The sequence below is a fragment of the Apaloderma vittatum genome, unplaced genomic scaffold, assembly GCF_000703405.1.
Source record: "Apaloderma vittatum isolate BGI_N311 unplaced genomic scaffold, ASM70340v1 scaffold42569, whole genome shotgun sequence".
Lineage (NCBI taxonomy): Eukaryota > Metazoa > Chordata > Aves > Trogoniformes > Trogonidae > Apaloderma > Apaloderma vittatum.
The window spans coordinates 8,980-27,468 of NW_009736603.1; the positions used below are offsets into that span (position 1 = coordinate 8,980).

The window sequence follows — 18,489 nt, forward strand, 5'->3', positions numbered from 1 at the left end:
CCTGTAGACTGGGTGACTTCCAGCTACCTGCTTGTAGGACTTGTCTGATTTGACCTTTGCACAAACTTCTGGAGAGCAAATACCCATAGCACGGTCTTCCCGGGATGTGGGTTGCAATGGTATTGTAAACTGGATGTGTCACACCCCGTAATTGCAAAAAATATACCCGCACCCTCTTGCTGATGCCAAATAATTCTAATGGCGAGTGTGGAAAGGCACGATAGTTGCTTGACCAGAGGAATGTGAGTGGTCTGCCTGAGGGCTGCTGTCAAGTAGAGTATGATGAGAAATGTGAAACCTTTACAGCTGGTACTTGATAGAACTAATGAGAGGAAAAGGCATGGCCTACACTGACAATTAAAAATAGAGGGGGTTGCATTTTCTGCTGGTGACAGCTTTAAATCTGAGCTCTGTTCTTCTTGGCTTTTGACATCTCTGCAGTCCCTTGATGAAATATGCATTTGTGAATTGCACAACTAGATGTTTACTTGCAGGGGAAGGTAATGTTAGTACTGAGCAATAAATATGTCAACTTCTCTACTAAAAATATGCATATCAGTGGGTAAACTTTTGAATACTCAGTTTCTTTTCTGTTAATCTTTTTCCTGGCAGCCTAAACACATCTTAATGTCCCAGTGCTGGCTGCTGCAATCCCTTTGAAGCAGAGCTTGAAGCCCATATGACAATGCTGCGGCATTTTCAGGTGTGAAGCCAGTGTGGAATAAAACCAACCCCAAAACTCCAAGCCCACACACCTCTCCCCTTTTCGTTTAGGAGCGGGGAAGGGCCAGGGTAATCATAGCTTAAACCTCTGCTGGCTTCTGTGCTTGTAATATTCCTGGTAGGATGCTCTCCAGAGTCAATGATTTCCAGATGGATTGTGCCTGCCGGTTCTGACTACGGTGAGACTTGAGCTCGCTGTCAGGGCTTCAGCAGTCCTGTTTACGTGTGTTCTGTTTTATATCCTGCCTTTCATTCAGTAGCTTTCATCCTTTGGGCTTGTGGCATGGAACTTCACGAGGCCAAAGAACACTAACACGGGTAAATTACTCAACACTTCCAACAGAAAGAGAGTGTTGGTTTGCATTAAACCTTCTGGACTTCCTCGCTTGCCTACGGGAATTGCCATATGCACGTAGAAGGTTTTGGCTCTGGCTTTTTGATTGACGCTTCCTGCTTGGTGGGAGTAGTGTTATGCTTTTACATCAGCTGCAAATGGTTATGTGCTATAACGAGACTTCAAGCCAAGCATCTTGTGTTCCCTTTGCAGAAACGCAGCTGAACGGAGCTTAAAGGGCCACAGATGAAAGAACTTGAACACGTTTCTGAAGGTTTATAATGTGTCTAACAGTGACCTCCTTACCTTAGTGATAAAGAAGAGTTTTTCAACAGGAGCTTAGGATCTCTTAACTCCAACTTATTAATTTACTAACTGGAATGGTATTCTGACAAGAGTTCTCCGTAGGAAAGTACTTACCCTACTGCAGAACAATACCATTTTCTCTACTGATAATGCAACTCAATGGAGAGGAGTAATGTTTTAATAAGAATGCGTGAAGATCATTCCTTTCATGTGCGATACAGGTAAGACTGTATTAATTTTAGTATGGATAAATAAGTACTGTGAATAAAACTGCTGCAACTTGGTTTTTTTTTTATTAATATTTGTTAGAAGTCTTATTGAAACTGAAAGCCAAAATAACATCTTTGCTTTTCTCAATTTTTGAACTATGAAAATTCACTTTCTGTTGATATAGGAGATAATATTAGTATAGTTACATCACTGTGTAGTGTTGGAACTGAGTGCTGTTGCAGAATGGTAGATGACTGTCAGTATTTCTTTGTATTTCTAATACAATGATATGAAGTAATACCTGTTCTCTCTTCTTTTAGCTTTTGGGCTGCATTTGCAAATTGTTGAGCTTTGCTAGTTTCTCTGTACTTTATTATTGCTTCTACGAATGAAGAATTTTTAAGTGCACTGTCACATAGAGCAGTGTTTTCCTTGCTTAAAAAAAAATTGATCAATTGATAGAAACTGCTTTAATACCTTAGACTAAAAAAAAAAAGTACTGTTATTGCAGTCCAGAGGATAGGTGATTCCCCTTCTGAGAGCTTTTAACAATTTTCTTCTGGAATCCCCTTTACAGACATGGGACGCTATGTTAGCGTTGTGGACTCGCTCTAATGAACCCAAACAACAGAGGCATTGTGCAGGGCATGCTGTTTGGGTGGCTGGTGTTTGGAAGGGTAAATCTTGCAGCACGTTCAGTTGGAAGGGACACTACAACATCGGAATGATTGTTTAAAAACAAATAAAAAACGTGATTCTTGACGTGTGCTCCCTCCGCCCACTAACCTTACTTTTGGAGGCCTTTTCCTTGCTAGCTAATAGGAAGAAAGCGCCACCCTTATTTGTCAAACAGCACGTGCTACGGTTTAAAATAATTCTGAAAACATTCTGCCAGTGTTTGATTGCTCTTAGATTGCTCTTCTCTTCCATTTCATGGAAGAACCGTGAAGGTTCTGGTCGGCAGGGCAGTTAGCAGAAGGAGCTTTTTCATGGACGCTAAGGAAAAACTTAGCAAATAAACTGTCGTTTTCTCTCTGCTGTCTTGATATAAGATCTTTATATGGTGGTTTGGCAGCAACAATCTCTAAATGTGTGAGTGTATTTCTTCTGTGCTAAGTCTTTCTTGAATGAATTGAACTCCCAGCGCACTCCTGTGACCCACACTGCTGCTCATGCTCTTGGTCCTCCCCAGACAACTCTGCAAGATCCTTGCTCACTTGATAATAAAAGCAGAAGCTGTTCAGGGTACTTGCTCTAGAACTTAACAGATGAAGAGGGCGGCGCGATCAGTCGTCTGGTTTAAATTGGCAAGCCAAAAATAACTTTAAAAGATTGGCAAATGCCATCAGGGCAAAATGGCCAACTGCTCTGTGCTGTATTTCAGTACAGTCTTGACTGATACAGAAAGGTTTAATAAGGCCGTTAATCAATAAGAACTGCAATCTGATGAATGTTTAAAAACCAGCAAGGCATAGTCCTTTAAAATTCTATAAAATATTAAACTTTTCTAGAACTTACAGAATCATAGAATCATAGAATGGCATAGGCTGGAAGGGACCTTAGAGATCATCTAGTCCAACCTCCCTGTTTTGGGCAGGGACGCCACCTCTCGACTAGACCTGGCAACACATGGGGACCGAGCAGGAATCAAACCCGCGACCTCGGTGTTGGTCCTTGTTGCCAGCACCACGCTCAAACCACTGAGCTAACCAGAGAAACTGCGGATTAATTCAGCATATTGGAGTTTTATGATGGTTTAATGTAATAGCTGTAATTTGGAAAGATTTTATTCGATTGGAGCTTAAAATTTAAGGCGGGAAAGATTAGGTCATAAATTGCGGAATGTGATGGTGTTATTTATCAGGGGTTTTGTTCTGTTTTTTTACCTACAAAGTATTGTCCCAGGCTCATTTGGCTCTCAGACGGCTTTTTCCTTCCCACTGGTATTCCAGCAGAACAGACTTAAAAAGGAGCTGGTGGCCTGCTCCTAAGCAAAGGCTTTGCTCCAGGTCTGTTTCTTACACTGAAAGCTGTTTCTTTCTCCCTGCTGTAGCTGACCAGTATCACTTCAGCTGCTATAAAAATGCTCACGCTGGTGGAAAGCTCTGTGGTGTGCTTCTGCACTATGTAGAGAAACCAAGAAGGGCAGGAATAAGGAATAGTATGTGGCTGTTATTATAGAATGCTGTGGCTTTAATAGTTCTGTGTATCTGAGTCAGATAGAACAGTTGTGGGGTTTTTTTGTGTCTAGATAGGTTACATGTTTGGACGTGTTCCATTGCATGGGAGCCTCATTCCCCCTCAATAGCAAAAAATCCTCTTAGGAAGAATCGAATGGAGTAAAACTAAATTAATTGTGTTTAGATTGTAGTAATCAATTAGCCATCGTGCTGCTTTCTATGGCCTTATTGCTCTATCAGTTTTCTGTTCTTCATTGTAAGATGAGAGCAGCTGAAGGACGGCAGACTCCAAAACAGGAGAAGAAAACAGGGAGGCTAGGGCAGAGGCATATGCATAGAGTTTATATTCCTGTAAGTAAGAGGTTCAAAAGAGAATGTGAAGAAGGTCAGAGAAGAGCAAGGCAAAGGGGGGGTTAAAAAAAAAAAAAAAAGGAAAGGAAAGGAACAAAGGATCCAGCCAGACAAGATGAAAAGCATAGAGAGACAGATAAGGATGAGGTAGTTTTACAAATGAGAAATTATTCAGGAGGTGCCAGCCTTTCAGAGAGCAGGTCCAGGCAGCTCTAAGCAGAATAACAAAGTGAAGCCCTGTATGAGTATTTCCACAGTAATATCTGGAAGAACATTATCCTGTTTGGTAGGAGCAGACTTTCATTAGAAGTACACAGATGAATGGGCCTTGTTCTCTTCTCGCCTCTGCAGGTTCAATGCGCCTTTTGTTTAGCCACTGGGTGTTGAATAAATAAGTAATTCAGTTCAGCCCTGGGAACAGCGAAAGTAATTTCATATTCTCCTTGTAACTATTTAATGACTTTCTAAAACATTGATAACCTAGCCCCGTCTAGTCTGCCGACATGCTATTTAACCATTAGTAGTGACAGTTAAAACACTCCTAAGCGGTGATGTTTTTTGACTGGAGAACACCTATGTAAATCGTTATAAATAAAAATAAAATAATAATTCTGTTACTTTTCATAATAGTCCTTTGAGCAATGGAGGGAAAAAACCCACAAACCAAACCCAGACCTCTTCTGAGTCCTATTTTAGTACTTGATGAATAAGCATAGCAAACTTTTAAAACAACTGAATGATTTCATAGCTCTGTGTAATGGGAATAAAATATTAATATTTTATACAGGCAACTGTAGAAATAAATATTTCATTTTGTCTGTTTTTTTTTTTATAGATTATTTAGATTTTGAAATTGTAGAAGCTCAGTGAAAACAAATCCAAATGGAATTATAGCTTTAATTTGCTGTAAAAATTCTAGCAGCCTGTTAACACAACTTTTCTAGAGTTGCATTCAAGAGAGATATTCAATTTTGGTTTCTTTTTCACTCAGTTTCTAATTCCCATTCTCATTTACTTCCTGTAATTCTAGTTGAATCGAAACACTCTATGACAACAACTGATTTTCATCAGCCTGAGTATAAGCCTTTAGTTTCATAGTTCTGTGTGAAAAATTCCATATCTTTAACAGTTTTATTAAGTGCGAGTTGCAAAGTCAGAGGCTCGTGTTTCAAGTTTCAGTGGTAATGCTGCCTTGGCATTTGTTAGTCTTGGGCATAGTGTGAAATTAATTGACCGCAGTACATCAGGAAAATGAGTGCTGCTCCACAGCATTCTCTGGCGTTATCTTTGCCCGATTATCCTTTCTTTTTTTTTCCATCAGATAGTAGGCGGCTGATGCATCACAGTTGCAAATCAAACCATGAATTTTTTAACGAGAGTTCTTAGAGCGTTTGGCTGTAAGTGTGTCACATACATATTTTGCTGAACGCCCCACCCTTCTTAGCCATCCAAGCTAAAAATCTAAAGAAATGAATGTCATTGTGTAACAGTCTGAATTTTCACACTCAAGAGCACCAGCTTTTCTCGCCGTCACTTTAATTGGGCATGTCAGTTAACATGAGGTGCCCGGAGAGAACCTCTTTGGATAGGATTAAGATTACCCAGTGTCGTGTTTTAAGACTTAAACCTTCAGTTGCTGATGGTGTAGTCATTTCTGCCTGTACTTAACTGTACTTAATCATTTCTGCCTTTTTCTGCCTTACATTCACCACGTGCACGATGTAATAAAAAGCAGGTTGTGTGTTCTGGCAAATAGGAATGCTTTAGCTTCTCTGAGAAGAGTTTTCAAACCTAAAAATTCTACTTGTGTTATGGATATCCAACCTGAGAAGTTGGGCCTGGGAAGCATTTCATGCCCGACTTAATCATTTGCTGCCCGCATCTTTACCAACTGCCAAGAATACAGTGGGTTTAATTGCAAAAGTTCAATATGTCTGTCCTCTCGTTGTGCTTAAATTGTGGAATGTCGAAGACCAGCAGGTACGGTACTCTTTTGTGTTGGTAGTTATTCTACTTATGATCTGAATTCTTCCAGTTCTCTTGAAAGTCAGTGGATTTTTCAAAAATATTTCCTTTTTGCTCAGATTGGAGTGTTGTGTAACGTATTTATTCCTGATTTTGAAAAAGTAAGAAATGTAAACCTTGCAATTATGTTAAATAATTCATCGCTGTATGTTGTCAAAGCAGCTGTCTTCCAGTGCTGCCATCAGAATAACTTCTGGAGCAACAAACACTTGGTTGTTGCTGTTCCTGGTTGTGCATACGAAGGGAAGTGGTTTTAGGAATAGAATTCTAAATGGTTTCTTAGAACTAGGTAAATATCAAATCATGAGTAAAGAGGAAGAGGTCTTTAATCACATAAAAGGTTCTCTTTTGGAGAGAAAGCCCTTCTATTTACTGCGTAATCCATCTTGAAACAAAAATCAAAAGAACATGCAAGTTTACGAAGTTGATGTCTGCTTTTTGGCAATATTAGCACACGCTTTTTATTCACTGACAGAAGGTTTCGCACTGAGTTTTCTTTTTTGAAAAATCTTTTAAAAATAACTGATGATGTTATTGCAAGCGTTTTAAAATGCGTATGTCTTAAAAATGCCCTGAAAATCATCTTCCTCCTCCCTTACCTCTTTTGCATCTTGCAATTGGAACGTAGGAAATGTTTGTATATAATCGTTAACACTTACTGAAATGTTACGGTTTGTACAACTGGATTCACGGTAGGAAAAATACATGGAAATGTTTTCTGGCAGCTGCACTTCTCTAACAGCTTCTTTGTTCGTCGCTCAGAATGTAATGTTGTGCAAATTCTACTATAAATTAATTAATAAGTATCTACTGCTTGCACTATTTTGTACCTGTACGCTTGCATAATTTTTTGCTCATAATCATAAAAAAAAGTATTCCTGTGGTTTCTGGAATGATACATCTCAATTAAGTAACTGGAATTGCCATATGTGTTGTTAATTCACTCTTGATCTTTTTTCTTTACACTCTTGAGAATTTTCATGGCAGTGCCAGTATAGAAATCGACAAAGTGCCAAGGAGATTTGAATTACATAGGAAATGATTTGGGGAAAAAATCATGGTCTTTGATACACAGGAATATTTGCATTTTAATATTTCTTCCCCATAAGACATTTTGCAGGTAACTGTGACATCAGGCTAAAAATAAAAGTGCTTGTCTTTTTCAAAAACCACTGTTTGCCAGGAATGGCTTGATTTTTAGGTCGCTGTTCTGGAATTAGCTACATGGTGAAAAATCTGTGGGTTTTGGAGCACTCCTATGAGTGCTATAAATACAGAGCAGCGTTTGGATTTCCTCCCTGAGACTTCAAAAGAAAGAAAGAAAGAAAAGTGTTGCAAGCTGTTTGTTCTGATGTTCTGTTCACTCATGGCTGGTGAAGTCGCAGTTGCCGTTTCACCAGTAGTTTCTGTACTAAGGAACGTCCTGTGGTGCTGACCCCCTGTCCTAAAAAAGCAGAGACATTCTCAGAAAAAGAAGCTCCTCAGCACTCAGGTTATTGGACAAAGCACTACGTGTAGAGTGACCGTTTCTCTTTTTACTTAATTGTGCAGAATGGAGGCTTCCTGCCTGGAGCTGGCTCTGGAGGGTGAGCGCCTGTGTAAAGCAGGAGATTGCCGAGCCGGCGTCTCTTTCTTTGAAGCGGCTGTTCAGGTCGGAACGGAAGATTTAAAAACGCTCAGTGCTATTTACAGCCAGCTGGGCAATGCCTATTTCTACCTGCATGAGTATGCAAAGGCCTTGGAATACCATCACCATGATTTAACTCTTGCAAGGTAACCCTGCGTCTGTCTTTACCCATTTTCTCTGTTAGAGCCCGTTCCTGTAGAGAGGGGCAGTTGACTCTTCCTTTTCCTACCAAACCCTGTTAATACTGGCTAACGAGTGGGAGCGGTGGTGGCAGAGGGACAAGGGGCTCTGGCAGGTGACTTGATTGCTCTGTAACCTGGGAGCTAATACGCACTCTAGCGCCCTAATCCTAGGGCTCACTGAGGCCTCATCAACTTTGTGGGTAATTAAGTGGCTTCTTTAAATCCACCCTTTCTTTACCCTTGCCTCTTTCTACAACTCAGTCTTTCTGGTTCTCTAGAACATTAAGCTGGCTCTCTTGTTCACTAGACAGAACTCACTCAGATTTCTCTGTGTAAAACTCTTAATGTCATGAAATCTAAAAACTCTGCATTTCACACACTATTTATGCATCTGACTGAATGATTTGGTATAGATCCAATAAAAGACACGGGCACCTAATGTACTTATCCTCAATTTAGGCACAAATCTATTCTTCCCGCTGCCATAACCTGCTCAAGTACTGTAGCCTTGTGGGAACTTGTTCTGTTGTGTTATTCCTCCGGTATCACAGTCTGAGTTGTTTGTCTTTTGCCTTAGTCCCATTTAGTCTAGAAATGTAGTATTTATCTCTGAGCGTTCTGGGAGACGAGTATGTCTTGTAAATACTACAAGACTATGATAGTCAAGTAAAAGGCAGAAGCGGTTAAACCTCCCTTTCTAATGCTAGGACTGTCTTTCTAATCATTAAGATCTAATCTTCATAATGACTAAAATATAATAATTTCTAATTCTAATCTAATATCAAATTATAATAATTCTAATCTACTATGTAATATCTAATTCTAACAAGCTAATATTTAATTCTAATAATTCTAATCTAATTCTAATCATATCTAATTCTAATAATCTAATATCTAATTCTAATCACTCTAATAATTCTAATCTAATTCTAATCATATATAATTTCTAATCATTAAAATCTAATCTTTCATAACCATTAAGGGTTTTCTCTTTATTCTCTCTTTAAAAGAAGTGATTTTTGTTTTCATGCCAAGTAGAGGATCAGTACCACGACTACTAGTTGCACAAACACCACCAGCCTGTAAGCACAGGTTGAACAATGCAGTGTGAGTGCGTTTTAGATACAAAATGAACTCAATACAAATGCATTTACGTGTTTTGAATCTCTCTTCATAAACTCTTGTGTCTACTATATGTAGATCATCTGTTTGGTTTCAAATTATAGACTCTTTACTGGGTGCTTTATTTCTGCAATTTTAGGACGATCGGAGATCTCCTGGGAGAAGCTAAAGCCAGTGGGAATCTGGGCAACACCTTAAAGGTACTTGGGAATTTTGAAGAAGCCATTGTTTGTTGTCAGAGACATCTGGATATTTCCAGAGAGCTTAACGATAAGGTAAGAATTGCTTAGCACTCTGGCAGGAAAGTGCTAATACATATTACTGAGCCCTGTTGTACTGATAATGAGTGTGCCACCTTTCAGAGGGAAGTAAATACTGAATATCTAATTATTTCTTCTAGACAGCAAGAATCTGTCAGTTAAGAGAGAGTTGTTTGTACCTAGAAGCCTACAGATCCAGATTGTTTTGTGGAGATCGTTTTTTTTTAAATTTAATTTTTAATGCTAACTGTCCTCAAGAATTATTATGTATCGTGCACCTCAGAAGGAAGTAGCATGCAAAGCAGTTTGCCTGAGGGATATGACTGGGTGTAAGGTGGGCGACAGGAATGTGTTCAGAATAGGCAGAACATGTGTGGACAACTAGTTAACAAACTCTTTTCCCGTTCAACTAATAGTTGTTGTGACGCAAGACTTGGAAACATAAAATTATGATGCCTTATTTTACCTTTGCTTTAGGTCGGAGAAGCAAGAGCGCTATATAATCTGGGAAATGTCTATCACTCAAAAGGGAAAAATGTAGCTAGTGCTGGGACTCATGATCCCGGGGAACTTCCGGATGATGTGAAAAATGCTTTGCAAAAAGCTGCAAATTATTATGAGTAAGTAGTAACTTTAAATGTTGAGGATTGAGAGGCTATAGTTACCTAGTTCATCAGAATATTGGGAGATCTGTGGTGTCACAACCTAAGCTGTGGCACGCTTCTATTCAGAACTCAGGATTTTTTTTTTTTTCCCCTTTTAAACTGGAGAGCGCACTCTTTTTGTGTTACGCCCTCGTTTCTAGTGTACCTCTTATTAACTGATAAATCCTTCCCTTATGTTACAGTCCAGTAGCATTCTTCAAATGAGACTGAGACAATAGAACCTGGGTATACTTGTATATAATATAGCTCTGTAATGAGAAGCGAGCACGCTGGCTTGAGTAGGAATCCAGTTAAGTTCGGTATCTCACGGGAAATGTTTCCTAACTCAGTGAAAGATTTATGGTTGCTTAAAGGCCATTAAAAGAGGTCAATGTGAAATACCTCTACCTTTTCCTTTATGGAGAGCTTTGTTTAAAAAAATCATTTAAATGACTGTGAGGAAAAAAAACCCACCTCTTTGAAGTCACTGTTCTTCCCTTCTCACTTCCCCCAAAACAGGGAAAATCTGACAATAGTAACAGAGCTGGGTGACAGAGCAGCACAAGGACGTGCCTTCGGAAATCTGGGAAACACACACTATCTTCTGGGCAACTTCAGGAGCGCAGTTTTAGCCCATGAACAGGTACAACCATGTGCTGGTAAGGAATTCCGTTGTAGCAAAGGACCACTGGTTGCTCCTGATCTTAAGTACGTGTATGGTGTTGGGTCTTGTTGCAAGATTTTTAACGCAAGCTGTAAATCTTACTGGCCCAGCTTCAAGCTTGGCTGTTCTTCTCAAGTGTGGTTGGCCTAAAGAACAGAGACGCACAGCGGAAAAACTACGCGCGTGCCTTTCTGCGTGCAGACGTATGTTACAAAGTACAAAACTTAGTAACTAACACAAATATTTTGCATTTTTAAGCGCCTACTCATTGCAAAAGAATTTGGGGATAGATCAGCAGAAAGAAGAGCGTACAGCAATCTCGGAAACGCCTACATATTCCTGGCTGAATTTGAAACCGCTTCTGAATACTACAAGTTAGTTGAGTGCTTATAAATATAATCGATACCTCTTATTGTGTAGCTTGGTTCTGCTGTGCGCGGTGCTTTAGCTCATCGTAGAACCTCTTCAAAATACACTTGGAAAAGAGCTGCCATTGGTTTAGCAATAATGACATTTTTGCCTGGCTGTTTAACCATTTGGGTTCTTTCAAGAGAGGGGCAGCATTATAGTTTTGGTTTGTTACTTTGAATAGATTCTTCTTTGGTCTGTAGACATCTTTCAGGTGATTGGCATTTACTCTACTTTATTCTAGAACCAAGCATTACTGTCTTGGCTCTTAGCAAGTCCTGGAATGATCTGAGTAACCTGAATACACCTGAGGTGGGGGCTGTCTTGGGAACGCTCACTCGCTGAGATAGGTGGTGCACGTCAACAAGATTTAGTCTGTTTTCCATCAAGACTTTTTTCTTGATCTCTCTAGCACTAAGCAGTTGCTGTACCTTGGGAGAATAAAAGCTCGGCAAGGAGACAGTGTAGATTTTATTAGCATCTCGGGTGGATTTCAGAATTCTTTTTGAAAAGGGGAAAAAAAGCCTCAATACTGAGCACATTCCTCATAGCGCTCAACCCAGCAGGGGCAGGTTGGCTTGGTGATTACAGCTCTGTCTTGCTCATGTTGATAGAGAATACAGAATATTTATTCTAATGCTGGTACTAAACTGTTTCAAGTGCATACTGTCAGGAAAACCGCTGCAAATTATTGATGAAGCAGTAAATTAAAATTAGAAGATGCTGTTTGAGGGATCGGTCTGTTTTCTACCAAGGTGCATGGAAATAGCTTGCAGTGGAGGGGAATGGAAGACCCTTAAAATCTAAGAGTTTACAAGGTAGTAATTTATTAGCAGCTAATTTGCCAGCCTTGTGTCCCAATTAATTTAATTTGCATAATTGATTTTTAGTTGTGCAAGTACACTTTTAAGAGCTTCCTTACAGTGATTTTTGAGGTGACGGGTACCCTCTGTTTCAGGCGGACGTTACAGTTGGCCCGACAGCTTAAAGACAGAGCAGTGGAAGCCCAGGCCTGCTACAGCCTTGGGAACACGTACACCTTGCTTCAAGACTATGAGAAGGCAATTGATTATCACTTGAAACACCTTGTGATTGCTCAGGAATTAAATGATAAGTAAGCCCTAAGAGCTTGTTTAATGTATGTATGACAAGTAAACCACAGCATTCCATATATGACAGCTGAATTGGGGGGGAAATTACTTATGAAAACATCGCAGCTAATGAGGCTGAGATGAAAGAGGAATTGATGAGTGACTGTCTCTGTTTTCTTCTGTCAGCATCTGCTCTGTAAATTAAGGAAAAGAAAGGCAGATCTCTGTTTTTCACGACTTCATTGCAATAAGTTTGCGTACCTTTGCAAGAATACGTCTCCTCCTTTTCCACAAATTAAGAATGTGGGAAGGGATGGGGAAAGGAGCATAAGCATTACTTGCTACTGTATTATTTTACAGTCATGATTTCTCAGGCCTTTTCTATAACTTTGGGAACAACTAAAATGTTTCACAGCTTTTAAATGCACTTCTCAGTTAGCAGAATATATGAAGACTAAGGCATGCAATCTGAGAAAAAGGGCAGTATAGGTTATAAAATGTTCCATGCTTGCAAACCCCAGTGACCTATGTTTGCTGTAAGGCTAAAAATTAATGTTTTTATTACATTTGCTCATATTTATGGTTATACCCAGATCACACTCCTTTAAATACAACCCTTGGTGTGTTGGTGTTGGAATGCTTTCTGATGATTTGTTTTTCTGGGCACAGAGATCTTACACAGCAGTATTATGAGAACCTGACCCCTAGTGTTCAGCAAGTAAAGGTATAATTGAAACTGGCTATTTTTTTGCAGAATTGGTGAAGGAAGAGCGTGCTGGAGTTTAGGGAATGCATACACTGCTCTGGGAAATCACGACCAAGCTATACATTTTGCAGAAAGGCACTTGGAGATTTCAAGAGAGGTATGATTTTCATGCTCTGCATATGGTGGCTGTTGGTTCGTGCCCTCACTCACGCCTTGGTTTTATGGTGGTGTTTACATGCATGTGATTTTTTGAATAACGGATGGATTTGGAATGATTTCTGAGAGAGCTGATGACAAATTATTTCAGCTGTGACTCCCTGCCACCTCCAGCAATGTCAGCGTGGAATTCAAGTGCATAGCCTAGCAGGGGCTGTTTTAGGCTTTGTTATGGACCTTTTTCTTATTGCGTACTTCATTAAAAAGGTGATTCTCTGTTTCCATCCAGGAAAACTTTTTCAGCCTTTTTTTTTCTCCCAGAAATCTAGGGGACAAAGTTTGCTTTATATTCACATATGTGTATTCTTTGGTACAGCAACAGAACAGTTTATTTCATTTGGCTGCAGGTAGGAGATAGAAATGGGGAACTCACTGCCAGATTGAACCTCTCGGATCTTCAGATGGTTCTTGGATTCAGCTACAGCACAAACACTTCCATGATGTCAGAAAGCCATGTGGTAAAGAACAGTTTCAGTGGTACGTGCAATACTTTCTCACAGTGAAAGAATCTGTTCTTGGCATTGTTTTCTGGCTACAGCTGGTTGAGTATGCGGGGTGATTTTTTTGCTGGCTGGGGAAAACAATGTTGGTTTTGCAGTACTGGACCACTTCAGCTCCTTCTTTCTGTAGGATTTACATTGTGAATAGTTTCTTCACATGTTTTCAGTTATTCCTTCCTTTTTATTTTCAATATGAGAGATTTATCTATTTGCTGCCAGATCATTTGTCCAGTTTGTTTGATGTTCCTCTGTTCAAAGATTCATGGTTCTTCTCTGTGTCCCGTGAAAGCAACTTACACAACTTAGCTCGGTGTGGTTTTGAAGGCTGCTTTAACCATTGGTTCTTTCTCTGCTGATACATTTCAGTGCACTGTTTGGGAAGTTAGAAGTGCTGTACTTTGGATGCGAGATGAGTAGCTTTGAAGGTGACACCATACATCTCAGTGATAAAATGATGAATTTGATTCTGTCTTGAAGGTACCAGACCGAGAGTAGGACGCCGCCACAGTATGGAAAACATGGAACTTATGAAATTAACACCAGAAAAGGTTGGCACTTTCCTTCTTTCTGTTCCACTGGTGACATGGCAAGGAACTGTTTCAGAGGGTTTAATTTCAATAGTTTCGTATAGTCAGAAGTTTTATGCTCAGCAGCTTCGAAAGAAGTCAGCAGAATGCTCATGTGTCATCTGCATCCCCTTTTTAATTTAATTCATCTTAAGTAAGGTAAAAGCGGGTCTAACAATTCTAACAAATACCACCTCTGTTGTGTAGGTAACAGTCAGCATCTCTTATATGTATTTGTAATGGTTGTTAACAGCTGGTGGAAAGCTTGCTTTATTCCCCTCACAATAAGAAAGAATGGGGTCCTGTAGTGTGCATCACACTAATTCATCTTCTCCTTAAAAGTGGTTTGAGGGTGCAGCATGGAAATGACTCAGAGTAAAATTCCTAAGCTTTGGCTCAGCTGTTCTGAGTAAGTTTTCTTTGGTTACAGTCTTTTTATAGGCGCTTAAAATACATGTTGTGTTTTCCACTTCGGGATTTCAGCCAGCTTGCAAGCCATTAGGGGTTCCATTGTGACTAAGGAAATGCTGAAAACTGAGTCACAGATTGGTGAAGTAGCTTCCCCCCAAGCTCGGAGACATCTATTGCATCTGAGAGCTCCCGATTAAAATCTTTATATCAATCTTGGGGAGATTTCCTCTGAATTCTGTCTGCCCCTAAATGGCAGGCTGGCAGTTCCACATCAGTCACTCCGGCGGCAGACCGAATTTGCCATTTTTCCTTCCCTGGTGGGATTTCTGACTCCCTTCTCTTGGAGTGATGCAAAGCCTGTTATAGTATTCATCAAATAGGAAATTAAATCTCAAAGCTTACATCTGGACAGCTGGTAGCGCTGAAGTCAACACGCATGCTTAAGAGCCTCTTTGCGTACTAGTTTAAAAAGATTCTGGGTTTAGTCTGGGGTGATTCCTCTGCAGGGAACCTCGATGCTTTTGGCCAGTATCAGCTTTATTTTCTTACTCTCTGAATCTGTTTATCTGTGATACCTTTTAAAATATGTAGCCTGTAAAAGTCTGTGCCCTGAATACACTAAAATGTTTCATGTGGATTTTGTAATAAAGCATTAACCTAGTATTGCAGCTTAGCTCCTATAAGGGGCTTTTTTTCCCCCCCTAAAGATCCTCATTTAGTAAATTCTGAAAATGAATTCCATAAATGTCTTTAATATACAGAACAACTGATGATACTGGCATTATGGCTTCATTGTACAGGGTTGGAGTCTGTGTGCTGAGCTTAAATAAGCCTCTGAAAGGCAATACATTTGAGTAGGCAGTGATGAATTACAAAAAAAATGGTGGTTTATTCAGTTATTGAAACAGTTGGTCAGTTGTGTCAATTTTGTGGATAATTCTGTTTAGTTTAGAACAGAATTTAGGGAAAATCTGTCAGGGTGATGAAGCTATCCACTCTGTTCCTCAGTGAAATGAGGTGGTTAGTTGTTTGCTCTTGTGCCGGGATTCTTCTCCCTCTTTCTTCCTTTTCAATGTTTACTGAGAATTTTGTGTCTATCAAGGGCTTCATAGAAGGCTGGTTGAGTATCTGCATTTGGGTAGGAGTTTGGTTTGTTTAAATGCTTTGTAAAACTATGGAATTTTTTTTTTTTTTTTTCTTCTTACCAATTACAAGAGTGTCAGGTGGAAAATCCTCATGATTGGGTAAACTAAATAATGTAAAAGCTACTTCAGTTTGGGGACGAAAACCAGCAGCAAATAAGAGGTAACAGTATAGATAATTAAAATGAGAAGGCTTAATTTCATGACTACTTGTTTTCTTAGGTTCAGAACTGGAACAGTGAGATTCTTGCTAAACAGAAACCACTGGTTGCCAAACCTTCAGCAAAACTGCATTTTGTAAATCGACTAAAAGGCAAAAAGTACAAAACCAGCACCGCTTCCAAAGTTTTGCAGGACGCCAGTAATTCTATTGATCATCGACTTCCAAACTCTCAGAGGGTAGGTTTGGCGAGCTGTGGCGATCACAGCCTTTACTCATCTTTGGTCAGAACTACAGAAAACACGTTCCTGCAGGTGTCCCCTTTCCTTTCACCTGACTTAAACGTGATGCACAGTCGGCCCTTTTACAGCTGCCTCATAGATGGTGCCAGCTTTAAGCTTCACCTGCTACTGGAGCATCTCTTTTCCTGGTGGATTTTCTAAAGTTAGAGCTCGGCTTGCACATGTATTTTATTTCTATCTCTTCTAGACCCTGCTTCTCCGAACATCAAAGAATCTTGTTTTTCTGATTCTGACAGTAGGAGATATTTTTATCATATTTTTTTAGGTTATTGGACTCTGTGACACAAGTCTGGTAAAAATAAAAGCATGGAGCCATTTCGTATAGGTGAGCGATGAGTGCTTTTGACCATAGACCCGAGGAGACAATGGAAACTGTTCCCTGCTGTTCTTGTTTTGTTCTCTCCTGGTCACTTGGGTTTTTGACGGATTCATGGCTGAGGAGCAGCAACTCCAGCTGTACTGACTGGAGCACTGTTTCTGTTTCAGGGAATGAAACATTTCTAATGTATTTTACCCTCCAAAAATGTGCTATATCATATTTTTTGTTACGATAAATCTCTCTCTATAGAACCGGATGACTAAATTTTTTTTAATGGCTTTCAGACAGGCAAACATCACACAGATTACTGGGATAAAACTGCGATGCAGTTGTCTTGGTTTTAGGTACTCCTTGAGTTCAAAATAACCCTAACTCTTCTCTCCTCTTCAGAAAAACAGCCGAGAGATGATGGCAGATGAAGGGTTCTTTGATCTGCTGAGTCGATTCCAGAGTAACAGGATGGATGATCAGAGATGCTACTTCCAAGAGAAGAACAGAATCTCAGCTGCTGCAGTGGCAACATCCTCTACTCCACCTAAAACAATGAGAAAATGTAAATTTTTAAAAGTAAAATCCGTATCTGACTTTAGTTCCTGCCAAACCCTATTTTAAAAACGTATTTATGTGTAAGACTTGCTATGGAAAGGAGCTTTTTTTCTAGGCTAACTTGTTTTCTTTCTCCTCTCCAGCCTTTTCGACGTCCGTAGTCTCGCCCCACACAGACGAATTTCTAGACCTCCTTGCCAGCTCACAGAGCCGCCGGCTGGATGACCAGCGCGCCAGCTTCAGCAACCTCCCCGGGCTTCGACTCAACCAGCACAACAGTCGCTCAGTCCTGGGTCACCTCATGGCCAGCAGCAACAGGGAACTAGACGATGACTTCTTTGATATATTGATAAAATGCCAGGTAAGTTGGTTGTTTTTTTTTTTTTACAAAAATTTGTCAAAGTCTGAATCTTTGGAGATTCGATTTGTGCATCCTGCTATTTAGTTTCTTCAAGTGAGTAAGCCACCTTGTTTATCGGGTGTTTTAAGATACAAATTGATTTGGTGGATAAAGAAGAACAAGATTTGCTTCCTCCCCCCAGTTTATCCATTCACACTAGTAATTTTGCTATGATAATTAACCATTTAAAGTAACAAATGCTGAAAAAGTGAAGGAAAACAAGCGAGGCTATTAAATGGAGTATGTAAGATTTTAAGAGAAAGTGTTAAATCTGGCACCTGATACACGAAGAATCCCAGCTTAACAAATGAAAGAATTCAGTATCCAAGTTTTAGTGGTGAATAGTGATCATCATTCCAATCATGTTGAGGTTAAGTGATAGTTTGTAACAAGCAACAAGGGAAGTGCCCGATGCCAGCATGGTATTTGGTTAGACCAAAAATATTTAATTTAGAAGACGTGGTGTTTTACCTGATGAGTTGCTAAGGATCAAAAAAATACAAAATTCACACACTGAGTTCTCTGAAGATAAGTAAGTATCTTAGCATGGGTGGGAAAGTAGCACCTGGAACCAAGTCTACAATGCCAAGTGTTGATCAGCCTGGTGAAATACCACGTTCTGTTACAGCAGCTTGGCTGCTTCCTTCTTGGAGTCAAGCCAAGAATTTAGGGATGACGGTGAACTAAATTGAGGGTTTTGTTTAGAGATACATGTGGACAGGTGGTTTGCCGGAATCATTTGAACTATGCTTGCACTCAATAATTTCATTTGAGAAGTTTAACTTGAACTCAAACTTAGAAATTAAATCCTTGTAATAGCTTTACATCTGAAAACAAAAGCTTGTCATAATTCTTTGCTTGTACTTGTCACTTATTTTATGATACATATTCCTGTAAATCTGCAGCTTTATTGCTTGGTCTGTCTGTAGGGTTCCAGACTGGATGATCAAAGATGTGCTCCTCCACCATCTGCAAAAGGACCAACCGTACCAGATGAGGATTTTTTCAGCCTGATCTTACGCTCACAAGCAAAGAGAATGGATGAACAAAGAGTCCATTTACCCTCAACTATAAAGGGACCAAATTCCAGCTGA

General features: G+C 39.8%; 1 protein-coding gene across 1 annotated transcript; it reads left to right on the forward strand.

Annotated features, from left to right (window-relative positions):
* The first annotated feature begins 1,266 nt into the window (after positions 1-1,266).
* On the forward strand, positions 1,267-18,489 carry GPSM2 (G-protein signaling modulator 2). Its single transcript, XM_009877025.1, has 14 exons — positions 1,267-1,584; positions 7,681-7,902; positions 9,200-9,335; positions 9,798-9,940; positions 10,484-10,607; positions 10,887-11,002; positions 11,995-12,150; positions 12,882-12,990; positions 13,397-13,526; positions 14,027-14,097; positions 15,891-16,067; positions 16,840-17,002; positions 17,139-17,356; positions 18,325-18,489. The coding sequence occupies exons 1-14, from the start codon at positions 1,523-1,525 to the stop codon at positions 18,487-18,489; spliced, it is 1,992 nt and encodes a 663-aa protein (XP_009875327.1). The 5' UTR covers positions 1,267-1,522.

Coding starts and splice junctions, on each gene's coding strand:
- GPSM2 (XM_009877025.1), top strand. CDS start 1,523: ATGGAGAGGAGTAATGTTTTAATAAGAATGCGTGAAGATCATTCCTTT. Junction 7,903..9,199: donor CATGATTTAACTCTTGCAAG/GTAACCCTGCGT, acceptor CTGCAATTTTAG/GACGATCGGAGATCTCCTGG. Junction 17,357..18,324: donor ATATATTGATAAAATGCCAG/GTAAGTTGGTTG, acceptor GTCTGTCTGTAG/GGTTCCAGACTGGATGATCA.